Source organism: Chiroxiphia lanceolata, chromosome 6, assembly GCF_009829145.1.
Source record: "Chiroxiphia lanceolata isolate bChiLan1 chromosome 6, bChiLan1.pri, whole genome shotgun sequence".
Taxonomy (NCBI): Eukaryota; Metazoa; Chordata; class Aves; order Passeriformes; family Pipridae; genus Chiroxiphia; species Chiroxiphia lanceolata.
Genome location: NC_045642.1, coordinates 10,215,021 through 10,242,357, shown reverse-complemented (window position 1 = coordinate 10,242,357; position 27,337 = coordinate 10,215,021). Strand labels below are relative to the sequence as shown.

The 27,337-nt window shown below is 41.5% G+C and overlaps 1 protein-coding gene and 1 long non-coding RNA gene across 2 annotated transcripts in view; one reads left to right on the top strand and one right to left on the bottom strand.

Annotated features, from left to right (window-relative positions):
• DKK3 (dickkopf WNT signaling pathway inhibitor 3) overlaps window positions 1-4,907 on the bottom strand; it is a 30,472-nt gene extending 25,565 nt beyond the window's left edge. The window contains exons 1-3 of the mRNA XM_032690212.1: window positions 4,705-4,907; window positions 2,775-2,912; window positions 2,189-2,272 (exon numbers count right to left, since the gene is read on the bottom strand). Coding sequence (XP_032546103.1) covers window positions 2,189-2,272; window positions 2,775-2,912; window positions 4,705-4,887 — 405 coding nt within the window. The 5' untranslated portion in view covers window positions 4,888-4,907. The remainder of the gene's footprint in view (window positions 1-2,188; window positions 2,273-2,774; window positions 2,913-4,704) is intronic.
• Window positions 4,908-9,914: 5,007 nt separating this feature from the next.
• Window positions 9,915-18,702, top strand: LOC116788912. Its single transcript, XR_004357800.1, has 3 exons — window positions 9,915-10,076; window positions 12,492-12,558; window positions 18,574-18,702. It is a non-coding gene; the product is annotated as an uncharacterized LOC116788912 (long non-coding RNA).
• The last annotated feature ends 8,635 nt before the right edge of the window (window positions 18,703-27,337 follow it).

The window sequence follows — 27,337 nt, the reverse complement described above, 5'->3', positions numbered from 1 at the left end:
GAATATAAAACGTACACATGTATTACTTTGTTGCTAACATTCAAAATTAGCAGCAAAGAAGCAGAATTACTCTTATACTACCCAACAGTCTGTGAAGCCTGCAGACTGGGAAGGGACCAGGAAATCCCACATGAGACTCCAAGTATAAAAATTAATGTATATAAAAATTACCAAAGGAGACAGTGCAAAGTCTGCTGCAACTCATTTCCCAATCCTTTTGCCTTAAGTTTACATATCTAAGAGAGTGATTTTTTTATTTGGACAAAATTTTTTGTCTATTTGGTAGATCTCTCCTCAGCAGCACTTTCTTCTTTCTCTTACCCAAATTTTTCAATTCTCAATCACATTACTCCTACAATAGTTCTTCAGCCTTCTAGTACCAAAAGTGATTCATGTTCCTCCTTAGTGTTTGAAGTTTTCAAGTATTTTCAGATTTACTTCTGCTAGGCATCTCTTAGTCAAATTAATATATGAGTGTTTGCCTTGCTCTACTTAAATAACCAAGTACGTCTGTAGGTTGTTTTTCCCACTTAGCTTCTTCTCCAGCCTGGCAACCTCTAAATAAGGTGTTTGTACCGTGGGCATGCTGAAAGTTCAAAATGAGTGTGAGAGGGGAAATAAACACTAACAAATGCAGTTTTGTTTCGGCAGCTGCTGCAGCGAGAGCGTCGGTGAATGACGCGCCCCAGGATTTCAGTGATTAGGAGCAAACGTGATCAGTTCTGATTGTGCCTCCTTCATGAAAGGCTGCCACCATGAAGTTTGACAAAAATTTGCATTCAGCCCTCAAGTTCTTCAGCTGGAACACTAATAACAGTGTTAGTTCTGGATGGAGCACTGGCTTGGTAAGCGAGGCAACCTTCCCATATGGAAAACGCAGATGGCCCTTGACATATGAAGCTTAAGATTGTTGGGGAAAGTTAATTTAGAAGTAATTTTTACAGCTGTGAAGAATGATTAGACACGACAGGCAAGCCAAATACTTTATGAAACACCATCAGCAGTGTGTTCCACTGCTAAAAAAGTTGTAAAGTTTGTTTTTGTACACTGGGTTTGAAGATGATGAACATATTTGCTTGAAAAAGATATTTGGATTGCTTTCATTACACATATCTTATTACTAAAAAGCACTGTTGACACTTTGTATAAAAGCAAGCTATAGCTTAGAATAGTTGCAATTCATTTTGTAGCTTGATTTACCACTTAATCTATAAGCTCTGCAAAACAGTAACAAAAAAGTAAGTATAGCATAAACAAAAGCTTTCTTTTGCTACTTACCATTCTCAGACTTTAATAGCAGCGGAAAAATATGAGCTGAAAGAGGGAAAACTTTAGAGGATGATACAAGAAAAGATGCACTAATTTCAAGCTTTATGCCCATTAAAATAGAAACCACTGCCATAATTCTTTTCTTTTTTTTTCAGTGTTTTATAAAATACTTAAAGAGCTCCTTCTGTGAAAGATCTGGAAGTAAATTACTCTGAAAAAAGCCAGTCTTAGTAAGAGCACAAAAAAGGAGTCCATTTTGGTAAGACTATAACCAAAGAAAACCTACCAGTTGTTCTAAGTAGTGCTACTTGCTGAATTTGTCATGGGACTACTGACGTTTAGCAAATGGACCTGTTTGCAGGACTGTTTGCACTGTTGATCTTTTAAACCTCTTTGAGAATCCTTTAGCAACTGTATTTCCAGAGGGGAGGGGGATTTATTGTCCCACCTCTCTCCCCCCCACAAAGTGACATTTCACAACCAGTTGTCCATCACTGTGTTAGGCTGAAAAGCAAATAGAGCCATATATTGTTCCACAGACCTCTCACAATAGAAGATGAGGGGTTTGTTCTAAGTTTATAAAGCAATTTTTTTATTAATTACAAGAGCACTGTTATACAAAGGGTTTACTCACACTCACTGGAAAGGGCTGTGTAACTGTCTTTGCTATTTAACATTTACATTTGACAGATAAATTTAATATTGAGATCAAACACCTCACTGAAATTCTGCTTCCAATTCATAATATTCATAAGTTAAATTAATTAAAACCACAAATATTTTTGACTGCTTGCCCCAATGGTTTTGTGTGTTTTAAAGCATTCCAAAATTTTGTTAGGTGAACTCTATCACAGTCTTCTGAACAATGAACCCCCAAGCATTTGTTTGATTTTCAAAAGGAAAAAATGTGTTCACTTACATGATTTCTTTTGTTTTCTCCATCTCTTATAGATGTAATAACTGTTTCAGAAAAAACTGTTGATCCAGTTTTATTATCTGTAACCTGACACAGCAAAAGAAGAAAAAAATATCAAACCACATTTTTTATTAGCCCTTTGCTACTCTCATTCTTCAGTAATTAACCCCCTCCCACCCCCTCCTTTTTTCCCCATTTTGCTGTCACTCATATTAAATGCTATTCTGAGGGGGAAAAGTAGATGACAAGGCTACCTCCTTATCTATTTAAAATGTCACTGTGATGAAGGTGGCTGAGCAGGAGATGGTCATTCTTTTATGACCCATGTAATAGCTGTAGCTGTGTTCTGTTTTTAGGAGGCACGTTTTTCAACATAAATTATTATTTTGCATTAACCTTTTATGACATGTGTCCTTACACAGTGACTAATCAAGCAGGTAAGATACAATAAAACCCCAAAGTAATTATCACCAGGAAAGTTTATGCTCCAAGTTATTTTATTCATCATCAAAACATACAAAATTGGTTTTATTTTTGAAGGAAAGGTGTGTAAGAATGAACAGCTCACCATATACGTGTTTTCTCATACCTTATCAATTTCTTGATGAGTCTGAACAGTTCTGTTACCAATTCTGGTTTCCTTGTCGGACTCGTTATGGTAGTTGGGAGGTAAGTTTTCAAAGTTTACTTCTGACAGCTTTTTTGCCCCTTCCTCTTCAGCTTCCATCTGCCAAATTTAAAAAAAAAAATAACAAACAACTGAAAATTAGCAAAAATGACACAAAAGAGAAGAAGCAAAGCTTCTTGTGCAGCGCTTAGTAGCACCCTGTTTAATGACATTCTGCTGTTAGCACAGATGCCCCTGGAGGAGAACGCTTACTCAGCTGCTTCAGACACTGAGCACAGCAGCTCTTCTAATGGACTAGAAAAACAGTGGAGAGCTAAACCCTTGAGCTCTGGGCTGTTAGAGCCAAAGTCAGTCCCTGTGAGGAAAAAGGGTGCAGTCTAATGAACAACTGGTATCTGCACGAGCTGATGCCAGTCAAGAGCCCAGCTTTCTAGTTTTCCCACAAAACCACTAAAGATTTAAGACAGACTTTCCTATCTGACAAAGAAGGGAAAATATTCTGGCAGGACAGAGAGACAAAGCCCCTCGGAATCAACAGCAGCAGTCCTATAGATGAGGGTGCATACATCCAGAATTTCATTCTCTATTTCAGTTCCCACTGTCATTGTTTGCCAGATGAAGAAGGGCATGAGTCTTATAAACAACACGAACGCTGAATAAATCTTATCCCTTTGTTATTTGGAACCACTGTAACAGAGCTAGGAGGCCACAAGTTCAGCCAGGCTGAACAACTGAATTTTTCCCAAGATAAAATTTCTCTTTTTGGTGTGTCTGTTTATTTTAAACAACAGCTGCAAATCTTTTAGAGTGTAAAGCACTTATCTGCTAAGACGCAGCTCAAACAATACACACTTTGTGCTGCACATAGACCATTCCTCAATCCAGGAAGAGTAAAACAGGCAGAAATTTCCACAACATCTTTATTTATAACTAAGCATATTTGCAGCACTGTAAAGAATGTTTTGTCTCAATGTGTTTTCAGTCTAAATTAAGTGGATGACAGAGACACTGTCTGTCCAGATGACAGTAGAAGTTCAGAAATTACCTAATTATAAACCAAGGTCTGGTTCCCCCACTGGTTGCCAGTTACAAAGGTTTTTTGACTATGTATTTTTGAATGAGAGGAAAAGAGAACCTGGAAGATTCTTAGCATGAAGGGGGGGAAAGCACACAAGAAAGGGGAGCGCAGGGACAAAATCTTTGGACAAGCAGTATGAGACAATGGCTCGGGGTCTGGTCTCAATTCCTGTCTTTGAAATGGGTCCTGTTAGATTCTGGGCCATCAATTTGAGATCAAGACACGGAATTACATCTCATTCTCCACACGTGTTTTCAGGACTGTCTCGCAGCTTTGAATCCTGGTTTGGGATAGTCGTGTGTCTTAGTTCCTGCTGCACCAAGACAATATAACTAATTCTTCCCTTCACTCCTCCCCTCGCCACGTACTGTTCCTTTCTCACTCTTGGGATCCAGACGGGACTGTTTGCCCGCACCTTTGCCTCGCTGTCCGCCGGCACCGCTGCGGGAGGGCGGCTGTCCGGGGCCATCGCAGCGATGCCCGCACTCGGCGAGCCCCGAGCGGGCGGGGAGGCTGCCAGGGGACAGCGACAGCGCCGGGGCAGCGCCGGGACCCCCGCGGCCGGTCCCCTCATCCCATCCCCGCCCCGCCTGCGGGGGACAGCGGCTGCTGCGCCGGGGGGGATTCCGGGAGCGCTCAGGTCCCGCCCCGGGCCGCGGCTCCTCCCGGCAGGGCCGCCCGCCCGCTCCTTTGTCCCTCATCGGGCGCGGGTGATGCTGGCGGCGCTGCCCGCAGGTGCGGCCCTGCCCGGGGGGCTGCGGGACGAAGGAGCCCCTCACTCACCACCCCCACCACCCCCGGCCGCCCCCTCACCTCCTGCACCGCGTTGCGCAGCTTGTGCTGCGTGTCCTCCATCAGCGCCTCCACCTCCCGCAGCATCTCGCCCAGGCTGGCGGCCCTTCTCCGCCCGCCGCCGCCCGCCGCGGCGCAGCACAGCGCCCACAGCAGCGCCCACAGCAGCGCCCATCGCCGCCCCGGACCCGCTCCCCGCCGCATCCCGGTGGCCGCCGCTCCCGTTCCCGCTGCCGCTCCCGCCGGGGCCGCTCCGCGGTGCGGGGCTGGCGGGCGGAGCCGGGGCGGGGCGGGGCGGGACCGGCGGCACCTCAGCGCTAGTCCGGCCCCGCAGCCCCCGCTGGAGCCCCCGGCCCGGGGAGTGTGAGGGGCAGGGCAGGCAGCGGGGTCCCAGGCAGAGAAACTCACCCCGGGGGTAGCGGGGAGGACAGGAGGGCAGAGATGCTGAGGGAGAGGAAGAGATGCTGAGGGAAAGGGGAAGATGCTGAGGGAAAGTAGCAGTGCGAGTTTCCCGTTCAGACACGAGACTTTCCTTCTCTCGGTGTTTTGAATAGGTTTGATGCGAAGGGGACGGTGAGAGCTGCGTGCCACCTCCATTATGTGTTTTGCTTTCCAGGCTCCGGCGAAGACTCTCAGAAGATGTTTTCAGCTCCGAGGACCAGCTCGATCTCAGAAAAGTGACATGTCCTGCATCTGGCCGGCCAGCACCCCACTCTCCCTGGTTGATTCCTTTCAAAGTCTTTTTTTAAAAATACTCAGACAACATCATAATTTTGTATCTCTGTGTGTATTCCCCAATTCCCACATTACTTTTCCTCTTTGTGCTTCACCCCAAGAACTTCACGGACAGATTTTGCTGCAGTCAGCTTGCTGCTCTGGGGCAGCACTGCTGTTCCAGGAGGGAACTGTCCCATAAGCCTCATTTTATTTTGGAGCCTGAGTGAGGAGTAAAGGTGAGTAAACTATTTAAGTCCTGCAAGCACATTATTACAATAGTCAACAGTATAAACCCAGTGCTGTTGTCAGGCTAAGGCAGCTTCAGTCAGTTCTGAATGCTGGCAGAAACACAGTAGAGAGCAGCAGAGACGGGAAGGCCCCTGTGTCCCCAGAGGGAAACCCTTCTCTCAGTCTCTCAGCCACAGCACATCAGGCTTCTGTTCAGTGCCACAGAAGGTTTCATTCTGGACACACCATAAGATTTAGTGTATTGGTACAGTAGTATGATTTTTCTTTTTGTAGCTGCCAACTCTTGGACTACACAATTTAAGTAATAATGAACATTAGTAGCTGTCTGGAATCACTCAGTAGTTGAACTATGTTCCATCACACTGTAGGAAGTATGGCATTAGGAACAATCCTTTACTGGCAGAGAAATGTTTAGACAAGATACTCCTCTTTTCCATCTCTGTTTTTATGGTTAGGTTTCCAGTTCACCCACTGCCTCAAATCAGCTTAATAACATTCACAATTTACAGGTGACAAATAACATTTAGAATGTTAATTTTCTTAGTTTTGAGGAGTAACTGAAGTTTAGATCAGGTACAATGAAAACATTAAAAAAAACTATTTGAGGCCCAAATTTCCAAAGGCATATGGTCATCAGATTCCCAAGGAAATGGATTAGAAATTGGATACTTCTTTGTAATATCTTTGTAAATTTGGGCCTCAAACCAATTTTCCAAACAATCCAAACATATATAAATGTTATTGACTGAGTAGTTTAGAAGAGGTAGATCTAAAGAGCTAAAGTCTCCCTTTCTTGCAGTGAGACAAGGGCCACAGTCCCAAACCCTGGCTTGGCAAGACTCTCCCATAGTGCCTTCAATGAATGTGGTTTAGGAAAACCAGTGCTGACATTGACGGGGCTGACAGGATATGAACTCAGGCATTGTTTGGCCAATTATCCAGATGCTGCAGCATACACTTTATTCAGTATTGATGCAGTGAATCAAGACTAAATTCATCTTTCAACATGGAGAAGTACTGTGGAGTTAACTCACAATGCAAGCACAGTTGCTCTGACTGTTTTAATGGATTTTAACTCAGTTTTTCTAGCTCCTTTGAGTGAGCTTTCTTCGGACAGGGGTTGAGCTGAGTGGTGAGGATGCACTTGTATCCCAGAATGGAAGACCTGCAATGGAAGTCAGTGCAGAATAACTCTTCTGGTTTTCCTCTGTCACCTTGGTTTACGTCACAATAACTTTCTTGTGCACACAAGGCTTTAGACAGACTATGATTATAGCCAGGGGAGACAAATGATGTCTTCTAAGCTGAACCATCAGGAACCCTTAGGGTGCCTGCTTAGAACTGCACTTCACCCCCCAGCTGCTGAAGTGCCCTGCACCCATAATTGCATTTGCAAGGACAGCCAGGGGCACAGGGGTGACATGCCTCGTTCATATGTTGAGTCAGGTGATCAGGTTAACACAAAACAGATCTATTCACAGTGCTCCCATGACGTGCCTGAGCTCATCAGCCCTACTGAAAGACTGAGATACATGAGGGCATGGGGCTATGCACTTATTTATTTCAGCATAAGTATTTAATTACTTATACTGAGAATGTTAAACCTGGGTTATCTCCCACTGAGGCTAGTGGGAAAATTCCCATATATTCCAGAGGGGCTTACACTCTATCTTTAAAGAGAATTACTGAGGATCAGAAGGAGTTTATAGTATTGATCACCTCTTCTGGTCATTTGTTCTGCTATTTTTATCTTCTATGATTGAAGCAACAGTGACGACAACAACAACAACAAAGAAAAAATGTAAAAATTCATCTGTATTTAACCTAACAGAACCCTGTAATCTCTCTACTGTATTTTTACAGCAGGAAGAAAGTCATGTCTATTGAAAATATTGCTTCTGTTTAAAAGCATGCTGCTGGGGACATGGGATTAACCATGAATAGCAGGTTATTATGTTAGACTGGAGCAAAGTCTTGTTTAAAATGATATTAGGTCAAAGATGTCAGAGAATATGTTTTGGACTATAACAAATTTTCGTAGTTGAGATGCAACTCAGAGAGACAATCTTTTTCCAAGACAAACCAACATAGCTAAAAAGCATCTCTTCCTGAACACATATATTGCACAAAACCAAATGCATTACACAAAAGCACATATAATCTTTTTTCCAAGATAGAATTTATTCTTAGACTTCAGACAAGATGAGCTGGAATAATTTTAGAAAAAATATATACATAGTTAGAAAAAGCATATTCCAGAGATATCACCTAAAAAGAGTTTTTAAGGCTTAGATCAGCAGCCATACAAGACACTTAAGGCAGATTTGAGGCAAAGATGGCCCCCCATCATGGGGAGTGAACTCTTGTCAAAGGCAGACATCATCTGAATCAGTGATTCTGGAGAATAAAAACCACCTTCTGGTTGGATGAGTTTTGAGACAAAAGGCCATTGTTCCTGAAAGCAGCAGGGTAGGGAGTTGTGCATCTTTGATTTATTTTTTCCCACACATTGTTTATTCATTTAAAGGCAGTGCATTATATTCTGTTTTCTGTGTTTCAAACATCTGTTATTTTGCATGTCCATTTACCAATTAATTAATAGAGATCTCTTCCCTCTCCAACAATTGTGCTGTGAACAATCAATCAATTAGTTAGCTGCAGAAAAAAAGAATAGCAAGACGTCTGGCTAATATACAACCTATAATGCAAGAAGAAAAGGCAGCCTTCTGAAGTATGTGAGTATAAACAACATCAAACATCTGCACAACAAAGAAAAAAATCTATCACCAGCAGGCAAAAATTCCAGAAACAGAAAGCCTTAATTCCTTGCTGAAGGGGGAAGGAGGGCATGAGAGAGGGAGAGCAGAGTTAAGAGAGGGAATTAACACCAGTTAAATTTGCAGTTTATACCATTTTAAGCTGTATATGTCTCAGCTGTTCATGTGAATTCCCTCCCAAAGGCTGAACTGCACGGCTGGAGTCAGTCCAGGATGTTTAGGATGTCAGCAATAAGTACAATTATCTCGTGAAGTTATTTCCTTTATTAGTAGAGTATCAGTCAGGGGTTTTCCACGGGGAAAGACACTCTCCAAACAGATTAAGATGTGGTAAAAGTATTGATTGTCTACTCTTTTTACTGATAATTTGTTGTATCAGATTACTTGGGTGTATAAAGCTCTAAGTTGTAGTACAAATGTTTTTCTACTCACATGAGGTTTTACAGCATGGAAACTTGTAAATGTTGGGACTGAATAACTCGAAGTATAAAAACCCACAGTTATTTTGCTGGGACAGCTCAGTGTTTAACTTTCTGACCATTTTCATACGTTAAACATATATAAAATTTTTAAACTCAACCTGACATCTGGGAGCCTTAGAGAAGATTTAGGAAAGAATTAGGCAATTAGGGCAGAATCAGTTAATGATCATAGTTTTGTCAGGTCTTTCTCAAGTAAATAGGTGTTAAGGACACTGAAATGCTCACATATGTTTGGGAGAAACTTGACTGCAAGGAGAGGAAGGGTAACAGACTGAATTTTCTTGGAATTATGGGTCCAGAAAAATTTCTAATTTAATATTTTTGGCAATACCTTTGCCTCATGCTAGTTTATTTTAATTTGCTCTGCAGATTCATTAAATCATAAAGTAGTAAGACCCTGTTAGAAAAAATACAAAAATATCACACATAGATTTGATTATGAGCAGTTATTGTATTTATCTTCACACCTTGTCAGAACCAGAGTAATGTTCAAGTGTAGGTGAACATCACATGGGCCTTTATTGAACAGATTGCAGAAGGAATTTGGGGTTTGCTTATTTTTATTTTCTTGAAGAAGAAAGGAATTTATACTAGTTTTCTGTTCACAGCTACAGAGTTGAGATGGAGTTCTGTTATCTCCTTTTGGCCTTCTCATGGATGACTGTAAAATTTTCTGGTAGTTAAGTTATCATATGATGAGGAATCATGAAATATTGATCTATCAGCACAGAGTATGTCTTTGACAGTCTTTTCAAACAGAGTAATCAAGTGGCAGCTGTACTTTACTCAGGAAAAACAGAATTATGCAAATACAAACACTGTTCAGTTTTAATGGCACATTATTTAGCAAGATAGGGGCTATATATTTGTAATATGAACAGACTTTGATCTCGTTTTTACTGCTTTATAGATGTATTTTCTTTTTAAGGTACTCAAGGTTCTGGCTGGTGAGGACCTAAACTAATCAACAATGCCTTTTTTTCCAGTGTGCCTTGCATTGTGTCAGTGACTCATGACCACAGCAGATGGAGCAGTGAGTCACCTACCTGATGTTATTAGACTTGTGACAACAAGAAACTAGATGAAACCTCTAAACTGCATCTGCTTTCCAGACCACAGAAATACAGCATATTGAATTTGTTTTGACTTACACAGACTGCAAAGCCTGGTAAGGACTCTTGCCTTCAATCACAACTGAAAAATAAGCACACAGGCAAATGGCTGTACTCTAGTACATAGTTCCATGCACTCTAAATGCCACTCCAAGACGTTGCCTTCATTTAAAAATCAGGTCGTGTGGCAAGAAGGCTCTGAAAGTTATAAGAAAGTATTACAGTATTTATTTCTATTTGTAATGCCTAAGTCCATGGAAGTGGATGGGAATCTTTTTGCTTCTCAAATACACTGTCCATGTGCATTCGGATGTGTAGGTGTGGCACTTGGGGACATGGTTTAGTGGTGGACTTGGCAGTGCTGGGTTACTGGTCAGATCTGATGATCTTAAAGGTCTTTTCCAACCTAAATGATTCTATACAATCAATTTACACTTTAAAACTTCTGCATGCCAAATTTTTCTAGCTATTCAGGAAGGGCAATATTGTCTGATAAATGAAAATGTAAATCCTATTTACAGAAGTGTGCAGGGACAAATGAGAGTGTCAGCTGACACACAGTCCATAGCTTCAAACACTCTCATGAGGACTGTCATAGTATTTCATGCTTTTAAGAATTTGTGATTAAGAAAACTGAGAGTGAAATTCAAAAGTCTACCTCCTGATTTTTTTTCAGAGTGTATTTCAGATCATTAAGAAGTGGTTAAAAGTTTTTTAGTGGTTCATACAAAATTAATGAATCAATCAGTTTGTAGCAGATAGATAGTTGATAGCCTTGTTGATACTAGCTCCAAAAAGGAAGAGGGTTGGGTATCAACAAATATTAAGCTATTCTGTCCTTATCAGAGGGGATCCTTCCAGGCCATTGTTCAATCATATTGCCTGGATAGCACAGGGAAGCAGGTCCCATTTTCCTTGGAGGTGATGTGTGCAAAGAGAAGCCATCCCATACTCAATTTTTTTATTCTATTTCATGGTATCCCTTCCTGACCAGTCCTATTAGCTTCAGCTCTTTGTAACATGAAATTAGGCATGTTTTAAGTCTTGGTACAGATCTTTTCTCCTAGCTCCATTTCTCCTGCTTACCTTCTAGCAATTGTACAATGGACAAACATAATATATATATGAGAGTTGGGACAAAAGAGTCAAGAAATGGGCAAAGAGGTGCTGTGAAAATCAGGCCAACTCGTGAAGAAGTACCTTCATGAAGAAGGTGCATGCAGGAGAAGTAACCAAATAAATTAAATGAGTTGAAGATTGGATAGATTAGATAGTTGATAGATCAGATAGTTGATAGATTAAATGAGTTGAAGTAAGGTAAATAGGAGCTCATACGGGGGAATTCACAGCAGTAGAGATGTTTTTTGTAGTGGTAGTTCTGTGGGAAGACAGAGGCACTATGAAGGAAGAGCTGCATGGAAAAAGTGCTTGGGAGTGACGGTCACGTAGACAAAACAATGAAGCTTTAACAGGGAAACAAAAGAGCTAGTTAAGAAAAGCAAATGACTGGGGGAAGAGTACCTGAAGCTAATTTAAAGGAGAATGAAAATAGCAAATGTGCTTACATGGAATAAAAGACAGAGGAGAAGAATGAACAAAATGCACAGTGAGAAACCGAGAACTTTTGTTATACACACCATAAAAAAAGAGACATTTAATTTGAGGAAAAAATGGTTTTCTTGTCTATTTTTTTAACAAAACATAGGAAATTTAATGTGCAATAGTGCTTTGGTTGTGTATGACTGCTGTGGTTTAACTCCAGCCAGCAACCAAGCCCCACAAAGCTGCTCTCTTACTTTCCCCCCATGGGATGGGGGAGAGAATCAGAAGGGTAAAAGTGGGTTGAGATAAAGACAGTTTAATAGGTAAAGCAAAAGCCATGTGCACAAGCAAAGCAGGAAAACAAGGAATTAATTCCCCACTTCCCAAGGGCAGGCAAGTTCAGCCATATCCAGGAAAGCTGGGCTCCATCACACATAATGGTGACTTAGGAAGACAAGTGCCATCACTCCAAATGTCCCCCTTTTCCTTCTTCTCCCCCCAGCTTTATATGCCGAGCACGATGTCTTCTGGTCTGGAATATCCCTTGGATCACATGTTCTAGGCTGTATCTCCTCCCAGCCTCCCCTGCACCCCCACAGCCTTCTTACCATCAGGGCAGTAGGAGAAGCAGAAAAGGCCTTGGCTCTGTGCAAACTCTGCTCAGCAGTGACCAAAACAACTCTATATTATCAGCCCTGTGTTCAGCACAAATCCAAAACACAGCCCCACACCAGCTGCTGTGAAGAAAATTAACTCAACCCCAACCAAAATCAGCGCAATGAGGATAAAATTTTTTTTCTTCCCTTGATCAAGAATGTGTATCATACATTGGCAAGTTTTCTCCTCTTTTATGCTATAAATTGCACTTGCTGCTATCAGAAACCACAAAGATAACAGTTGTGTTAGGAAAACATCATAGATCTTTGCAGATTCTAGGCATCAAGAAATCCCCCAAAGGTCACACAACAAATTGCTCCTCCAACCTTCCTCAAAATGGTGAGCAAGTAAGAAGTGACAAAGTACACATGAAGTTCACAGTTTGGCAGCATCGATTTTGTAGATGACTCACTGGCCAGTAGGTTGTCTTTGTCTAATCATACAGGCTATCTGATCTTCCCTCCTAGTTTTAGTGCAGCTGTGTCAGTGTTATGCTAGATGGTGTTTAGCCGTGTATCGTAAACATTTATGAAATTAGGAGAATTAAAAACTGTCGTTGTCATTTCAAAATAAAGAAAAATGCAAACAGTGTGGTAAAACCTTGTAAGAAGGTCAGTCATTCATATACTCTGACTTCCCATTTCCTGTTCTAAATATATGTTATGAACGTATTTCCCCCGTGCATGTGTATCTGGCATCACGTTATTTATTTCATTAAGACAGAACAGAATTTAAGCTAAAATTGGTCATTGTGCTTTTACAGATTTTAGCAGATTTGTCATTATTTATATCCACGTAAGAGGAACAGCTCCAATATTTCCAGTTTTAAAATTGCCTGCCCTTCTGGATTATGGCATTTAGTTCACCTTTCCATTGTGGAATTGAAGGTGGCTTGAATTAGTATTCCTTCAAGGATGGGTATTGCTGCCTTTTTTTTTTTTTTTTTTTGCTGTTTCATGCCACACAGTTTTAAGTGGTTGTTATGGTGAGTAAGTTTGTGTATTAAATAGAAGAGAACAGAAATCCCACAATAAAGGTTAGCCTTTTACAGCTGGCTTCTTCCCCGAGGCTACGAAAACACATGAATCCTTCATTCGGAAAGGTCTGACTTTTAAAATTCATAAATTAAAGATGCTCTAATCCATTTGCTCAAGCCAGGACTAGCCAGGATTCTCAGCTGACCATGTATCTTCAAAATTGCTAGTGCAAGCACAAAGTCATTGCTACACTGATATTTAACTTGCATGTGGTCTTTGTTAAAGTACACAAGAAAATCTGTTGAATGATTTGGAACAAAGAAATGCGTTTAATTAAGAAAACGTAGGTGCCCCCTCCAGCTTGCCTTTCTCGAGTTTGTGAATCGTTATACAATCCATTGTTTTCACAAGTATGTTGTTTTACTTTAGCACACTACTTCCCCACATCATCTGCTTCTCAGGGTAGTTGTCGAAGTCAACAAAACAAGGATTCCTCTGTGGAAACAGTAGTTCACTTAATTTCTCCTGCAGTTTTCCTTCTCTGATGAGAAATTATCCCCCGGGAGTCATGATCTCGCTTACATTTGAGGACACAGGCAGCACACAGGGAAAGGAAAAGGTGGTGCAGCCTGGTAACCCTCTCACAGGCCATTAAGATTTGGGAGATACCCTCCCTGTCCCTCTCTGCACCTCCTACCTCACCCTTCACTTGCCTCCATCCTGCAGCATCTCAGGTGCTGCTCATGCCCAAGCAAGGGAGGCATCTGAGAGAGGTTCCACTAAGAAGTGGCATTTGGGAGAAGGCATCGGTTCTGCCATCACTGGTACCTTGCAAAAACAGCAACAAATAATTGCAGGAGCTGGCAGCACTCTCAGAAATATTCTGCAATGTGCTTCCTGAGGGAAGATAAAAGAACTCAGAACAGCATGCTGTCTTCACTGTGTATTTCACTGCTATTTTCCAGCTTTTTGCCAATATATTTTTTCCAATATTACTCAGGCAAGATGCTTGCTTAGATGCCTATTGAAATATGATGGGTGAAGTTCATAATCCATATGGAATGTCATTTGGAAAAAATATCATGGCACATCCCTCTGTAAGTTCACATCACGTGCAGTCTATTGGGGCTATTATTCTTGGGCTTTCACACAAAATTATGCACAAAAAATATTTTTAAGCAGTTTACTTCTAAATTCAGGATATTTAAAAATTTAAAGTGATGGACTGCCGTATCTTTTGTAGCTTTTGAAACTAAATTTGTATTGTTCACATAAAAAACATAAACCTGCTAAAATAACAGAATTGAGATTGGGTCACCTACAGGGAAAGGCTTTCATAAGCATCTTGATTTTTAAAAAATCAAATACTTCTGTGTACTTCAATACAAGGGAGCATTCTACTTTTGATGGAGGCCTGAATCCCACGTTATTTAAGAATCAGAAATGATCTGGGGGCAGAGGCAATGACCAAACTATGAAAATTACAGCAAGTACATTGCTTTGCAAATTATTTTGCAGTACTTGAGCATGAGTAGGCCAGAGAGCTGCTGTAGAGTGAATTTTTGTGGTCACATTTTAGGAACAGGAGCTGCCAGCCCCATATGAAATAAAATCTAGGTGACACTGACATCCTAAATGACCTAAAGGAGAGATAAAATCTGCTAGAGGAGTGGCATAAGGATAGTGATGCCAACAAGAACTACTGTATTGCTGCAGGAACTGTGAAAATAAACAGCAAATGATACCATGAAAGCAACCCAGACAAGACCTCCTGGAGCACGGAGGTTGTCATGGACCATAAAATACTGTTAAAACTGCTCATCAGAAACTACAAAAAAGCACTAAAAGGAGAGGCTTTACAAGCAGCAAATATGACTTGCCAGGAAGCTGCAAGCCCTGAAGATATATTCCTGATGCTGATCTTATAGGATGCAAATATAGGAAAAGGAATAGTAGTTGGGAGAAGTTTACATCGTAACACCAAATTTATCGTTAAGAGACAGGCTGTCAGAAAGAATAAAATAAAAAGACTGATGATGTGACAAAGCTTTAAACAAAGAAAAAACAATAGAATCACAATGCCTGCTGAAAAGCAGCCTGTTCATTAGCTGTAGGGAACAACTGGGAGTGAAAGTACAAGTTGTAGAGAGAAGGGAATTATTGAAAGAAGAAAATATACTGATTTAAACTATAATTCACTAAGAACTTCTCGAAAGTATTAACAATGACCGCTAGAGAGGAAGAAACAGCCATAATTTGCCCCAAATGAATGAATGGGTAAAAGAAATTATCCTTTGTTCAAAGTAACACAGAGAGAATCTGGGGGGACTGAGGGAACACGATGTATCTGACACAGCCTGGCAATCAGCGACTGATATGACAGTCATAATTTAAAATAAACTAATGAATCAACATGGTTGTGAGCCTGCAGCAAAGCAGGTCATGGTAACTTTCTAGATCCTGCTCTGGTGAGCTAATGGGTGCAGAGCAGATGTGAGACAACTAAGCAGAGACAGGGCAACGAAGGACTCATTGCACTGAGGGTTTACCCAGGATGAGTGAGTCCTTTACTGCGCCAGTAATCAACTTACTGATTCTTTTCACCTATGAAGCCATTCAATTTTCAGATAATGTGACCTCTCTGGCTTTTGGAGATGAGTTAGTCTTCCAAGCACATACTTTTTATTTCAGCACCCTTGAACATCTTTCAGCAAACAGACTGCAGGTTATATCCTTGTCCCTTGAGGAGTGTGTGAGCTGCTAAGGATCTTTGATTTGTATGCAAATGGGGTTAGGAGACAACCCTTGTACTCACAGTGTTGTTTTAGGGCAATACCTGCAACGTGGTAGAAGCCAGTTTTCACATGATTTCTGAATTTTTCTGGGTCACACCCTTCTCCCTGTGGTCAAACAGGTGCCTAGCACCAAGGAGCCAGGTTGAGTAAGGGACAGACCATCATCTTTCAAAGCTTTCTTTGTTGTGCCCACCCTAATACCCCTGTGCCATTCTCTGTGTTTATTCCCTCAGCATCAGGTTAGGGCTGTCCCCAGGGAAGACCCCAGCTGACATCAGCCAGAGCTGACCTTCTGTTTCAGACTTGCCTAAAAGTCAGTTTGTAGTTTCTCTCCCTGGGAATTTGAGATCAGACTTTGAATCCGTATTTTCCTTCTCTATTTTAATTTTAATAGCTTTTATTTTAACAAAATGTATGCCTTCTTATGTTTTGTGTAGGTAAAATAATTCTCTTCAGTTCTAGTGCCATTTCATAATGGGAAAAGACATTCAATTCCAAAGTCTGCATGTAGTTTAAGGTGTCTAAGTGCAATTTTTTCCAACTAATCAATCTGTAAACTGTTGATTTTTTCAACTGATTTTATTATGCTACCCACTGTGATTAGTAATTTGACAGGTTTCTGCATTTGACTGAAAAACAGAGAACATTCAGGATTGTTTTGAAACTCTTACATAATTTTCTTGCCTTGCGAGGTAAAAGAGATGGCAGAAAAAAATTCCTACAGTGCAGTAGAAACAGTGAGGGCAAAATCTCATAGGAACCTGAGTTAATTCAATTCTGTGTTAAAAACTTTTCTTTGCAAGCATCTCTACTCTGAGGCATAACTGTGGAAGCAAATAAAAAGAGGTTTGATTTATTTGGGTTTTGGTAACCTTTAATCTGGACCATATCACCTGATAATTCTTTTTTATCTGTGTAATGAAAACACATCTTGCTGTAGGTACTTATTCAAGTAGAACAAATAATAAAGCAAATGCTGCAGCAAGAAGCTTCTGTTTTCTCCTTATCAGAACAAAAAGTCATCTGAGCAGGCAAAGAATCTTGCTCTGATTTACAATAATAATTTTTGTATCCTTACGTATTTCAAGGCAGCCGGCTTGCAATTTATGAGTTGAGTTTTCACTTTTTTTCTAGACTGACACAGCCAAAGGCAGGCAGACCATGGCCAGGAACTGACTGGGGAGATGTCACTGTTACTTAGCTGGAATAAAACATTTAATGCTTCAGCTTCACAAGACTGCAGCCTTTCTTTTATCTCTGATTGACTGCTCCCAAGCCTCCAGTCATATAAATACTTCCACAATGTTATTGATCTGCCAAGTCCTGCAAAAGCAAAGCACAATTTCTCTTCATGCTATATCCCTCCTGTGATGTGCATGTGACACAGAAATAGCAAGGGACAGACACATCTTTTGTCTCATTTCCCAGAAGGCCACAGTATTGCCATCATTTGGGTCAAAAGATAGGTTAATTAGCCATCTATCTCAAGGTTTTCATTTATTTCAGTAAAATTATGTACTATGAAAAACACAGGTTTTCTCATGAATTTTTAAGACACATGTGTTTCTTTCCAGCCTAATTCACAGAAGTCAGTTGATTAGTATATATTTTCTGCATGCACATGCATCTGTGTCAGTTGTGGAAGGAAAAGGGTTTCACCCTAAGTTATCTATTTTGCAGCTGCGTTATATTTAATCCATTCTCATTTTTTTAGCAATGACCACTCCATATTTTTTTGCCAGCTCCTGCATAGAGATGTCTCCACGGACTGTTCTCTCATTCCTATATGTGTTTGTGTAGAATAAGCTCTCCTTTCTTTACCTTGGCTGCTCCATTTAGATGTGTGGTTAGGCACAAAAAAGCATGCCATAAAATTAGAAGCCATAACTTTAGTGTAGCATGCCTACACTACTCCCCTAATGAGGCATCTAGTTCTTTATTTGAGATATTCTGAAGTTGACATGAAAACTAAGCAACATTCAAACTCCTGATGCTGATTTCAGTCACAGCCTCCCTCTTGTTTCTTTTGAGATTTCCTTTCAGGGCTGGCATGGACAGATACCTCTGAAATTAGGGTAGGAGGGTTGGGCTTTATCTGGATCCCTGGAGCATTCTGAGCTCATTTTGGGACCTCAGCCTGGGTCAGAACTGGGTCTGATTGGTCTGATATGATTGGTATCTCTACAGCTATTCAGCTGGTGAGGCTGGCTTTTAAATGACAGTCAAAACAGTTGTAGGCTTTGGGGTGTTTGAATAAAATTGTTTCCCCTCCTGTGGTGGGAATGATGGGGAAGCATAAAGATGTGCTTGTGTGATAAGGAACTGTGAAAATGAGACTCTCTGTCGAACAACACAAACCATGATACTGGTAGCATTTTTACAAAAAGATAAGAGAGGGTCATGTTTGCAGTGTGGAACACCACAAAGCTGTAACAAAAGTATTTTCTAGTGACTAACATTTTGTTGTAAATGACAGTGTTAAAAATGAATCATTAGAAATTACTGTCTTTGCCGTCGACTGTATAATTCAAATGCTGCTTTGGGCTAGATTCCCAACTGCCTGTGCATCACTCTCTTCTCAGCTCTACAGGACTGGAAAACAAAAGTGGTTTTTAATCTAAGGGATTCTGTAACCTCTGCTGAACTGCAAGGCTGAGCTCCTTGATGCCTGAGCATGTCTCAGAGGGCATCACGGCACCTGGGAGTCTGCACCACGCACAGGTACTCATCATTGCTTTAATGTAAAGGCTGCTGAACTGTGTGCCTGGTGCTGCCACCCTGCCTCTCCCACGCTCCTAACCCCTTTTTTCCTGTGATTATAATGTTCTCTTTTGTAGTTTATATCTCATACTTTCTACCTACTTCATAGCAAGTAGGTACCTTCACCAGTGGTATTTTGGTCTTTGGAAGTCTTTCACTCTACATATTTGAGAAAGGACCTCAGCATTGCAAATGCATGAAGCTAATTTAGTTGTTTGGGTTTTTTTTAAAGAATATGTAGGTATCAAGAAAAGCTTTTAAAACAGAGTTTCTGTTTGTTTTCTGCAATAGTGTGTGCTTAAATGGAGACATAAGATGCTCCCCACAACACTTGGAATACACTAGGTTTTTTAAGTTAATGGGATGTTACAGTTTGAAGAAGTAGCAATTTGCTGATAAAAAAAGACTGGGCAAACACTTATTTGAAAACAGGATGCTACAAAAAGCACCTTGCCTCATTATAAAAGTTCTATTTAGCTTGTCTTGGAAAGTGTTTTCTGGCAGTTCCACTGATGCTGGAAAGTTGTCCAGAATTAAACTTGCACTGACTAATGACTGATGGCCTATTTCACAAAAGCTGCAGGCTGTGGATACATTGTCAGTTTTCTTACTCATAGTGTATACAAGTAAGGAGATGGGGTTGTAAGTTGTTTTTTTTCCATATGTTACACATTCTAGTTTAAAGCATGCCTCTAACTTGCCATTTGAAATGCTTCTTAATAAACAGATTAAGACTGGGACAAAGGAAGGCACTTCAGAGAATTTGAATAGCATCCAACATTTAAAGGAAAGCTAGCTGTGTCAAAGAAATATAGCAGAGACCAAGGAGTTAATTTGTTCTGGTGGATCATCCCTACACACTTTTCCCAGCCACCAGCCAAGTTCTTTCTCCAATGCCAGCCAAGAACTACTTGCAGCTGGCAAAAATCCACAGTTATCAGTGCAATGAAAAAGAGGTGAGCCAAAAAACCAAAAAAAGGGCAGTGTGTCCCTGTTGATAGTGAGGTGTGGGTTCCTGTGCCCTTATCCAGCTCATAAGGGTAAGGGAATAAATAGTTAACAAAGATAACATTTATACAGTGATTCAGCTCAGTGGAATGTGTGATGATTTCCCAGGTCTCTGGAATCTGTTTTGTGCTGTGGAGTGTATGAAGTTCACACAGGTCCTGTGGAGTTCATACAGGACCTGGTTTCCCTGAGGTTCCTGGAAAGACCATAAATGACTTTAAAAATTTCCAAACAACTGTTCTTCAGTAATTTTGGGTATGACACATTAGGAACACAGAGAGGTAAAGAGGCAGAGAGAGCACAGATGAAATCTTGGTGAAACAAGACAGAAATCTTTCAAAATCATGACTGTGGAGAAAAGGAGGCTCAGGGGAGGTCTTACCATTCCCTACAACTACCTGAAAGGAGGCTGTAGTGAGAGGGCATCTGTCTCTTCTCCTAAGTAACAACTGACAGGATGAGAGAAAATGGCCTCAAGTGGCAGTAGGGGAGGTTTAGTTGGATAACAGGACACATTTCTTCACTGAAAGGGTGGCCAGACCACTCAGGGAACTGGTGGAATCATCATCCCTGGAGGTATTTAAAAGATATGGAGATATGGCACTTAAAGACAGGGTTTAGTGGGACTTGGAAGTGCTGGGTTACTGATTGGACTCAATAATCTTAGAGGTCTTTTCCAACCTAAATCATCCTATGAATCTTGCAAACAGAGAGTGGATCTAGCAGATCCCCCAAAGCTCACAAAGTGTGTGAAACAGAGTGAAAATAAGGGATATTTCCAGTTCTGATGTTAGTACCTATAAATAAAAAATGACCTCATAAAGCTCAACACTTCTGTAGTTTCTCATTTTTAGAATAAGAGACTCTTCCATGTAGGCCTTATTCTTTGTGGACTCCTTTGCATAGAAGGTACTGACCAGATTCTCACAGACTGAAAAATACTGGGATGCAGAAAAGGATCTTACACAGAGTCCAATCAGTCTTGCCTGAATATGTAGAGGAGAAAATGAGCCATGTAAGATTTAAATTTTGCTTTTCAAAGAACTCAGAGTACCAGATATGAAAAGCCATGCTTCTAGTGGCTGGTTAATCACTATTCTAACTTATCTCTGTAGTTTTTACCAAGGAGTCCTGTAAAATCAGACCACTGAAATTACAAAAAGCAAAAAAGATTAACACATTCTTCTGCCCTTTTCACTGTAATCAGGGACTGCTTAATACACTAGATGTCTCTCACTTGTCATGCAGTGTTTTGTGTGTCACATACACATAAGCACACACATCAAATTTTGTTCAAGCAAATCTGAAGTATTTTTAATATTTATAACTGAGTTTAACTAATACCAAACACATAAGGCCATTTAAAAATTTGACTGTGCCCCAAGTCTTGCACGTCCCAGTTGCCTAACTTTCAAAGGCTGTTGAAGCACTTAATCCAACTAAGAAGCAGTAGGATCTGTGCTCCATTTAGACTTCTGAATACATCCGTGTGAGCCTGTGTTTGTGTGTGTGTGTGTGCACACAGGCACATACTCATCTGTTCTTTCTCAAGCGAAAAAATAATTTAGATCAGCTGCTCTTTAAAGAGAAAAATCTCCCCAGGCTGCCCCAAACTGCCTGTTACTGCTCTGAATTAGTATTTATAACAAATTAACTCTGATCTGGTCCAAGACTGGAGATCTAAACTGTGAATATGAGCTGGTGTTGGTACACTCGTGGTGCACTGAATGCTGCTTGAAAGGCCAGGAGTGTCCTATGGAAATATCCCCATCTAGTGGGTGTCACTGGGCTGAGGACGCTCCTCTGGCATACCAGGACACTGCCTGTCCACTGTTTCTGTAGCATCTATTATTTTCTTGAAGGAAAACAGCAAAAGTAGGAACCTCCTACTATCTGTAAAATTATTTCCAATTTTATGTGGGTATTTTGAACAACATACAATATTTTTATGTGGACTTTCAATGATGGACTGCTCTGCTTTTCTCACCACAGAGTATGCTGAGTCCATTATGCATAAAAAAAGCTAAAATATCTCTGATGGTTTGTCCAGAAATTTTCTGAATGAGTTTTAAAAGAAATGAAAAACACTGAAAAGTTTTCAGACTTGTCACACCCTCTCCACAATTAGAGGTATTGCTTTTCTCAGAACATGTTTTACATAAGAAGAAAGAGTTTATTAGGCTTTGAGAGCTGGTATGTTTGTAAATATTTGCTACTGTCTTCAAGACAAATCATGTGAGAGCAAAGTCAAAATACAATATTATCCTAATGTGAGACATGGCTACAAAACCCTGTATCTATTCTCTTTCCTTTCTTTTGAAGGAGTTGTTCCTAGCTGATGGAAAAAAAAAGTGTGTTCCTAGACCCACTAAAATTAGTAGGAGTTCTGACACTAATAGGGCTAGGGCTTAGTGAGGAATATTTCAGGAAGGAATACAGCATAGCAAAGCCTGCAGTACATTCAGTCCCAAAGAAAGTACAGTACACATGTAATGGTCACCCAATTAATGCTTTCTTACTTGTCTTTCTCAGAAAGGATTAGTGACTGCAGTGGTGTAATAGTTATTTAAGGATGGTTGAATAATATAATGACATCTAACTAATCAGACACCTATCGCTGATATTTGTCAGCAAGGCTTCAGATTCTCCAGCATCCCATCCAGGCTGGGAATTTCTGCCACAAATCCAGGCTGCAGTACACTCTGGGAATTTAGGTAGAAGTTGAGAAGGTTTCCTGAGAGGAACTGAGCAGTACATCAGGTGGCTGGAATTGTAAAAAGTCCTCATCTCTCTTGTCACACCTTTTAATGCTTATCTTATTATCAGCAAACAGAACATACATAGTTTTACACACACATACACATGTATATATTCCTAAGAATAGGTAATATTCTTTCTCTACAAACACATTTATAGAGGCATTTTACTTTCTGATTCAGCTGGCTTGTCCCATATATGCATGTTTTTTTCCTTTTCAGCAAAATTTCCCTCAAAATAGTTTACATTACAATCTACAAGGTATTGTTTTAAGATGTAGGTTTGAGTGGTTATGAAACCAGGAGATTAACGTTACCAGCTCAAGGCAGGCACTGTGGGGACAGGTGCCATGCATGTTTCTCCGTGTAGCTCTGCCAATGCACATTAATCTTGATCTGCAACATTCCTGCTATTCCAGTCCTGGGCCCCTCTTGTGCCAAATTTTATAGTTTATTTGTTTACAGCTATAGCAATGTTTCCATTGAAGCAGAAGTTATTGTGAATACCTCTCATGCATTTTCAGCTTTCGCTTTTTACTCTGCTGGTTTGATCCATCTTGTCTGGGGTGCCTGTTTGGAAGGGAAGGGCTCAGACGTGGGGCTGACTGGCACTGAAGTAATGCCGTGATTTTACATGATCTGAATGCCAAAAGCAGAGAACCCCGAAGTTAATCATTGCTTATTATGACTGACTCAGCCTCTCTAATCCTTTTCCATCCTCAGTCCTTGTCACCGTGCCACTTGACCTGTTTCCTCAGGGCTGGACTCTGTGTGTCTGCCATGCATTGCACAGGAATTCAGTCTGAGGAGGGGAAATGATTTTCGAAAACTTTAGGGGCCAACTCTGCTCAGACCAAAAGTTGTTGGGGGGACAGATGATGCCTTTGAGCTCACTGGACATAAAACTTCATATCTCATGCAGTTGCTCACCCTTCTCTTCCTGTGCTTGCAGCAGGAAGAGAGGAATATCCAGTGCTTTTACGCAGAGAGGAATATCCAGTTTCAAACAAAATGGACGGTTTGTATGCAGGAGTTTTGCCTCCAGGACTGGGAGCAGAGATACAATCTCCTGCCACCACCACACCTGTTCAGAATCTACAGGAGGTCATTTTTATTTCCTTTCATGGCATTCATCACCCCTGGCAAAGAGATAAGGGCAGCAGAACACTGCTGGGCGATTGGTATGTTTGCACTGCTCTGCATTAAGAGCTGATATTTGTGCAACACTTGGTTTACACACTTCTACTATATCCTGTTACGAGAAAAAAATGGAATTACATGGTTTGCTCCCACTTTGCTCACGTTGTGTACTCCTCCTAAGGAGTGATACATGCCAAGAACTTGTGACAGTAACAAAATGGAAGTTTGTCATAGACTCCAGGTAAAGTAGGATGGGCATTGCAAAACATCATATGAGGTTATATGTAGATTTCTAATACTATTTCCCTTGCTTTCCAGACTACTCTTATCACCTCCCTGCTAGCTCAGACGTCAGAAACAGCCCATCAGGAAACAACCATGTGCTACAGTGATCTGCCCAAGTGAAACAACCTCAGCACTGGGGCATCTGCCCCACACAGGGCTTGGCTGCTTGCCCAGAACCTGCTACTGGTATGGCTGGGAGGAATGAGACCAAGCTCCCTCTGCACTAATTCCTGCGTCTATAGGGATGAGGAGGCAGGTGAAATGGACAATCCCCTTCCATGTGGGACCCTGGTATATATTGTATCCACTTGGCATGAGAGCTCACCAGAGGCACACAAGGTACAGGTGGGCAGACGTTGGTATTTCCAGTTTCACTTGACTGCTTGTATTAGGTTTGCCTGGCAAGGTTCTGGTAGCAGGGGGGCTGCAGGGGTGGCTCCTGTGAGAAGCTGATAGAAGTTTGCTCCATGTCCAGTATAGCCCATGCCAGCCAGCTCCAGGATGGACCTGCTGCTGGCTGAGGCCAAGCCCATCAGCAATGGTGGTAGCACCTCTGGGATAACGTATTTAAGAAGGGAGAAAAAAGCAGAGCAACAGTAATTGCAGCTGGAGAGAGGAGTGAGAATATGTGAGAGGAACAGCCCTGCAGACACCAAGGTCAGTGAAGAAGGAGAGGGAGGGGGTGCTCTGGGATCTGAAGCAGAGATTCCCCTGCAGCCCGTGGTGCAGACCATGGTGAGGCAGCTGTGCTCCTGCAGCCCAGGGGCAACCCCATACCAGAGCAAGTGAATGCCCAAGGGAGGCTGGAATCCCATGGGAATCCCACGCTGGAGCAGGCTGTTATGGAAGGACTGCACCCTGTGGAAGGGACTCCTGCTGAAGCAGCTCATGAAGAACTGCAGCCCTTGGGAAGGACTCACATTGGAGAAGTTAATGGAAAATTGTCTCCTGTGGGAGGGACCCCACACTGGGAGCAGGGAAAGAGTGTGAGGAGTCTTCCCTCTGAGGAGGAGAGAACAAGGTGTGATGAACTGACCACAGCCCAAATTCCCCATCCCCCTGTGCCGCTCGGGGAAAGAGAAAGAGAAATTGGGAATAAATTTAAGCCTGGGTAGAGGTAGGGTTGGGAGGAAGGTGTTTTAAGATTTGGGTTTTATTTCTCATTTCCTACTCTGATTTGATCGGTAATAAATTAAATTATTTTTCCCTAAGCCAAGTCTGTTTTGCCCATGACAGTAACTGGTGAGTGATCTCTCCCTGTCCTTATCTCAACTCATGAGTCTTTCATTGTATTTTCTGTTCCCTGTCCAGCTGAAGAGGGGAGTGATGGAGTGGCTTTTGTGGGCACCTCGTGTCCAGCCAGAGTCAACTCACCACACAGCTGCTCAACACAAATGACAGTCAGCAGAAGGTACCAGGTATTTACAACTGACACTTTACCAGCAAGACAAAATAGTGCACAGGACCACAAGCCACAAGATTACGCTGCTGGCATTTCCAGTTTTAAGCAGTAAAAATCCCTATTTTAGTTCCTTAGAGCATCCAGCTGGTGGTGCCAAATAGTAACTACAAAGGACATTTTTTTCTGTATTTTGAAGGTTTGGAATACAAATTGTTTGGGTAAAGGCTTAGACTGTTTTTAGCAACTGTCCTTCTCACTCTCAGTGAACTTAGCAGGTCAGCTTCTAAAAGTCAACTGTTGTGTGTTTACGCCTCACACCAAGGGATATGCTCTGATTTATTTGAAAGCTCATACTGTGCATGATCTGTAGAAGATGTACATAGATGTACATGGACCATAAGCAGGGGAATATCAGGCCCAGGACATTTTGGCACGGAGTAATATGTTTATTGCTTCATAAATCATGGTAAACCTTAAAAATACATACACCTGTTCTCCTGGGGGGTGAGTTATCTCTGTACCTGGCATTTATAACTTATGTGATCTGATGTCCTGTTCAGGATCTTTAGTACATTTATTAAGGCTGTTGATGAGTCAGCTTGTGACCTTCTTTTTCTGTGAATTTCAGTAGTTAAAAGTATTTAGCTTGGAAGAAGATACCTGTTTTCAAATTTAAAAAGGGGGGTAAGGGGGAGGAGGTGAAGGAACACCGTGTTATGTTTCCTTGGCCAAACGGTGACCTATAAAATGTGCTGGTGAGAACAGAAAATGTAATGCACCATCAGCTGCAGCCACAGATTGTTTTCATTCTTTTTGATATTTGATTATGAAGGTTAAAGCAGGGGAAAGGGAGTGCTGGCCTGAAGTGCTACCTTTCCTATGGCTCCCTGCCACGTGAGTCGGTGCTGCTTTGAAAGGGTCATGTTCTTTGCTGGCAGGCAGAGGCAATGAGGAATAAACCCCAGGAGGGCCAGTTTTTACAACAAGTCATACACATGGTTATTTTGGAAAGTGTTTTGCCCCATTCTGGAGGGTACCCACTGTTCCCATGGGCCTCTTGCTTCCCGCTGAAAGATCAGAACAGACTGTTGCTTGCACAAGCCGTGAGTTGTGCTGAGATAGGCCGAGCAGGTGGCAAGTGTGAATGTGGCCAGTCAGGGCGGGGAAAGTGTCAGAAAGGTGAGTCAGTTGGAGGGAGATGTGGAGAATGACACAACCAAGTCATGCTTCCCTCACTTGGACTCCAGAACTGCTGGACTCGTGGCCAGTACAGTTCATCCAGGCACCATGACAGTCATTTCCCAGAGAATAGTATTCAGAACTTTGGCCACTAAAAGAAAGCAAATAAACATTATATGATGAATGAACACTGAGAAGGACCTGGCTCCAAAGGCATCTGCTTAAGATTTCTACTTTTCCATTTATCAAAAGAATTCTTTAATTTGGTTTCAGGGATGAAGGCACTACAATATGAGTGTTAATTATAAAATCGTGATATGAGAAGGAATATTAATTATATTGTCAAGAAAAAATTTCTGGTACGGTAAAATCAATCAGTGTGGTTGGTTTGTTCAGTGTTTTAAAAATACACTGTGTGGGAGAAATATTAGAGGAACAGCCTGCTCTGTTCTGAGACAATGTGTTCAACAAGTATGACTTTGTGTTGTTTTGCTCTGCTGAATTATGCCTCATGAAATCTCCTGAAGTATTCCCTGTGCAACTGTGGCAGCTAATGATTTTACTCAGACTCATTAAGAAAATTAAATCCTCCTCAAAGAATTATATCCAAACATTCTGCAAATGTTTTGAAACACAGTGGCTGCACTCTGCCCCAGTTGCCCTTGTGAAATCCTGCTTCAGTGAATGGGAGGCTACGTGTGAGCACGGGGCTGGACTGCAGCCTGTCCGTGCTGGCTGAGCACTTACAGCTCACCTTTACAGCATTCCTGTGTGTGTGGGGGGGGGCATCACTTGTTCTTGTCTTCACAGTGCCTT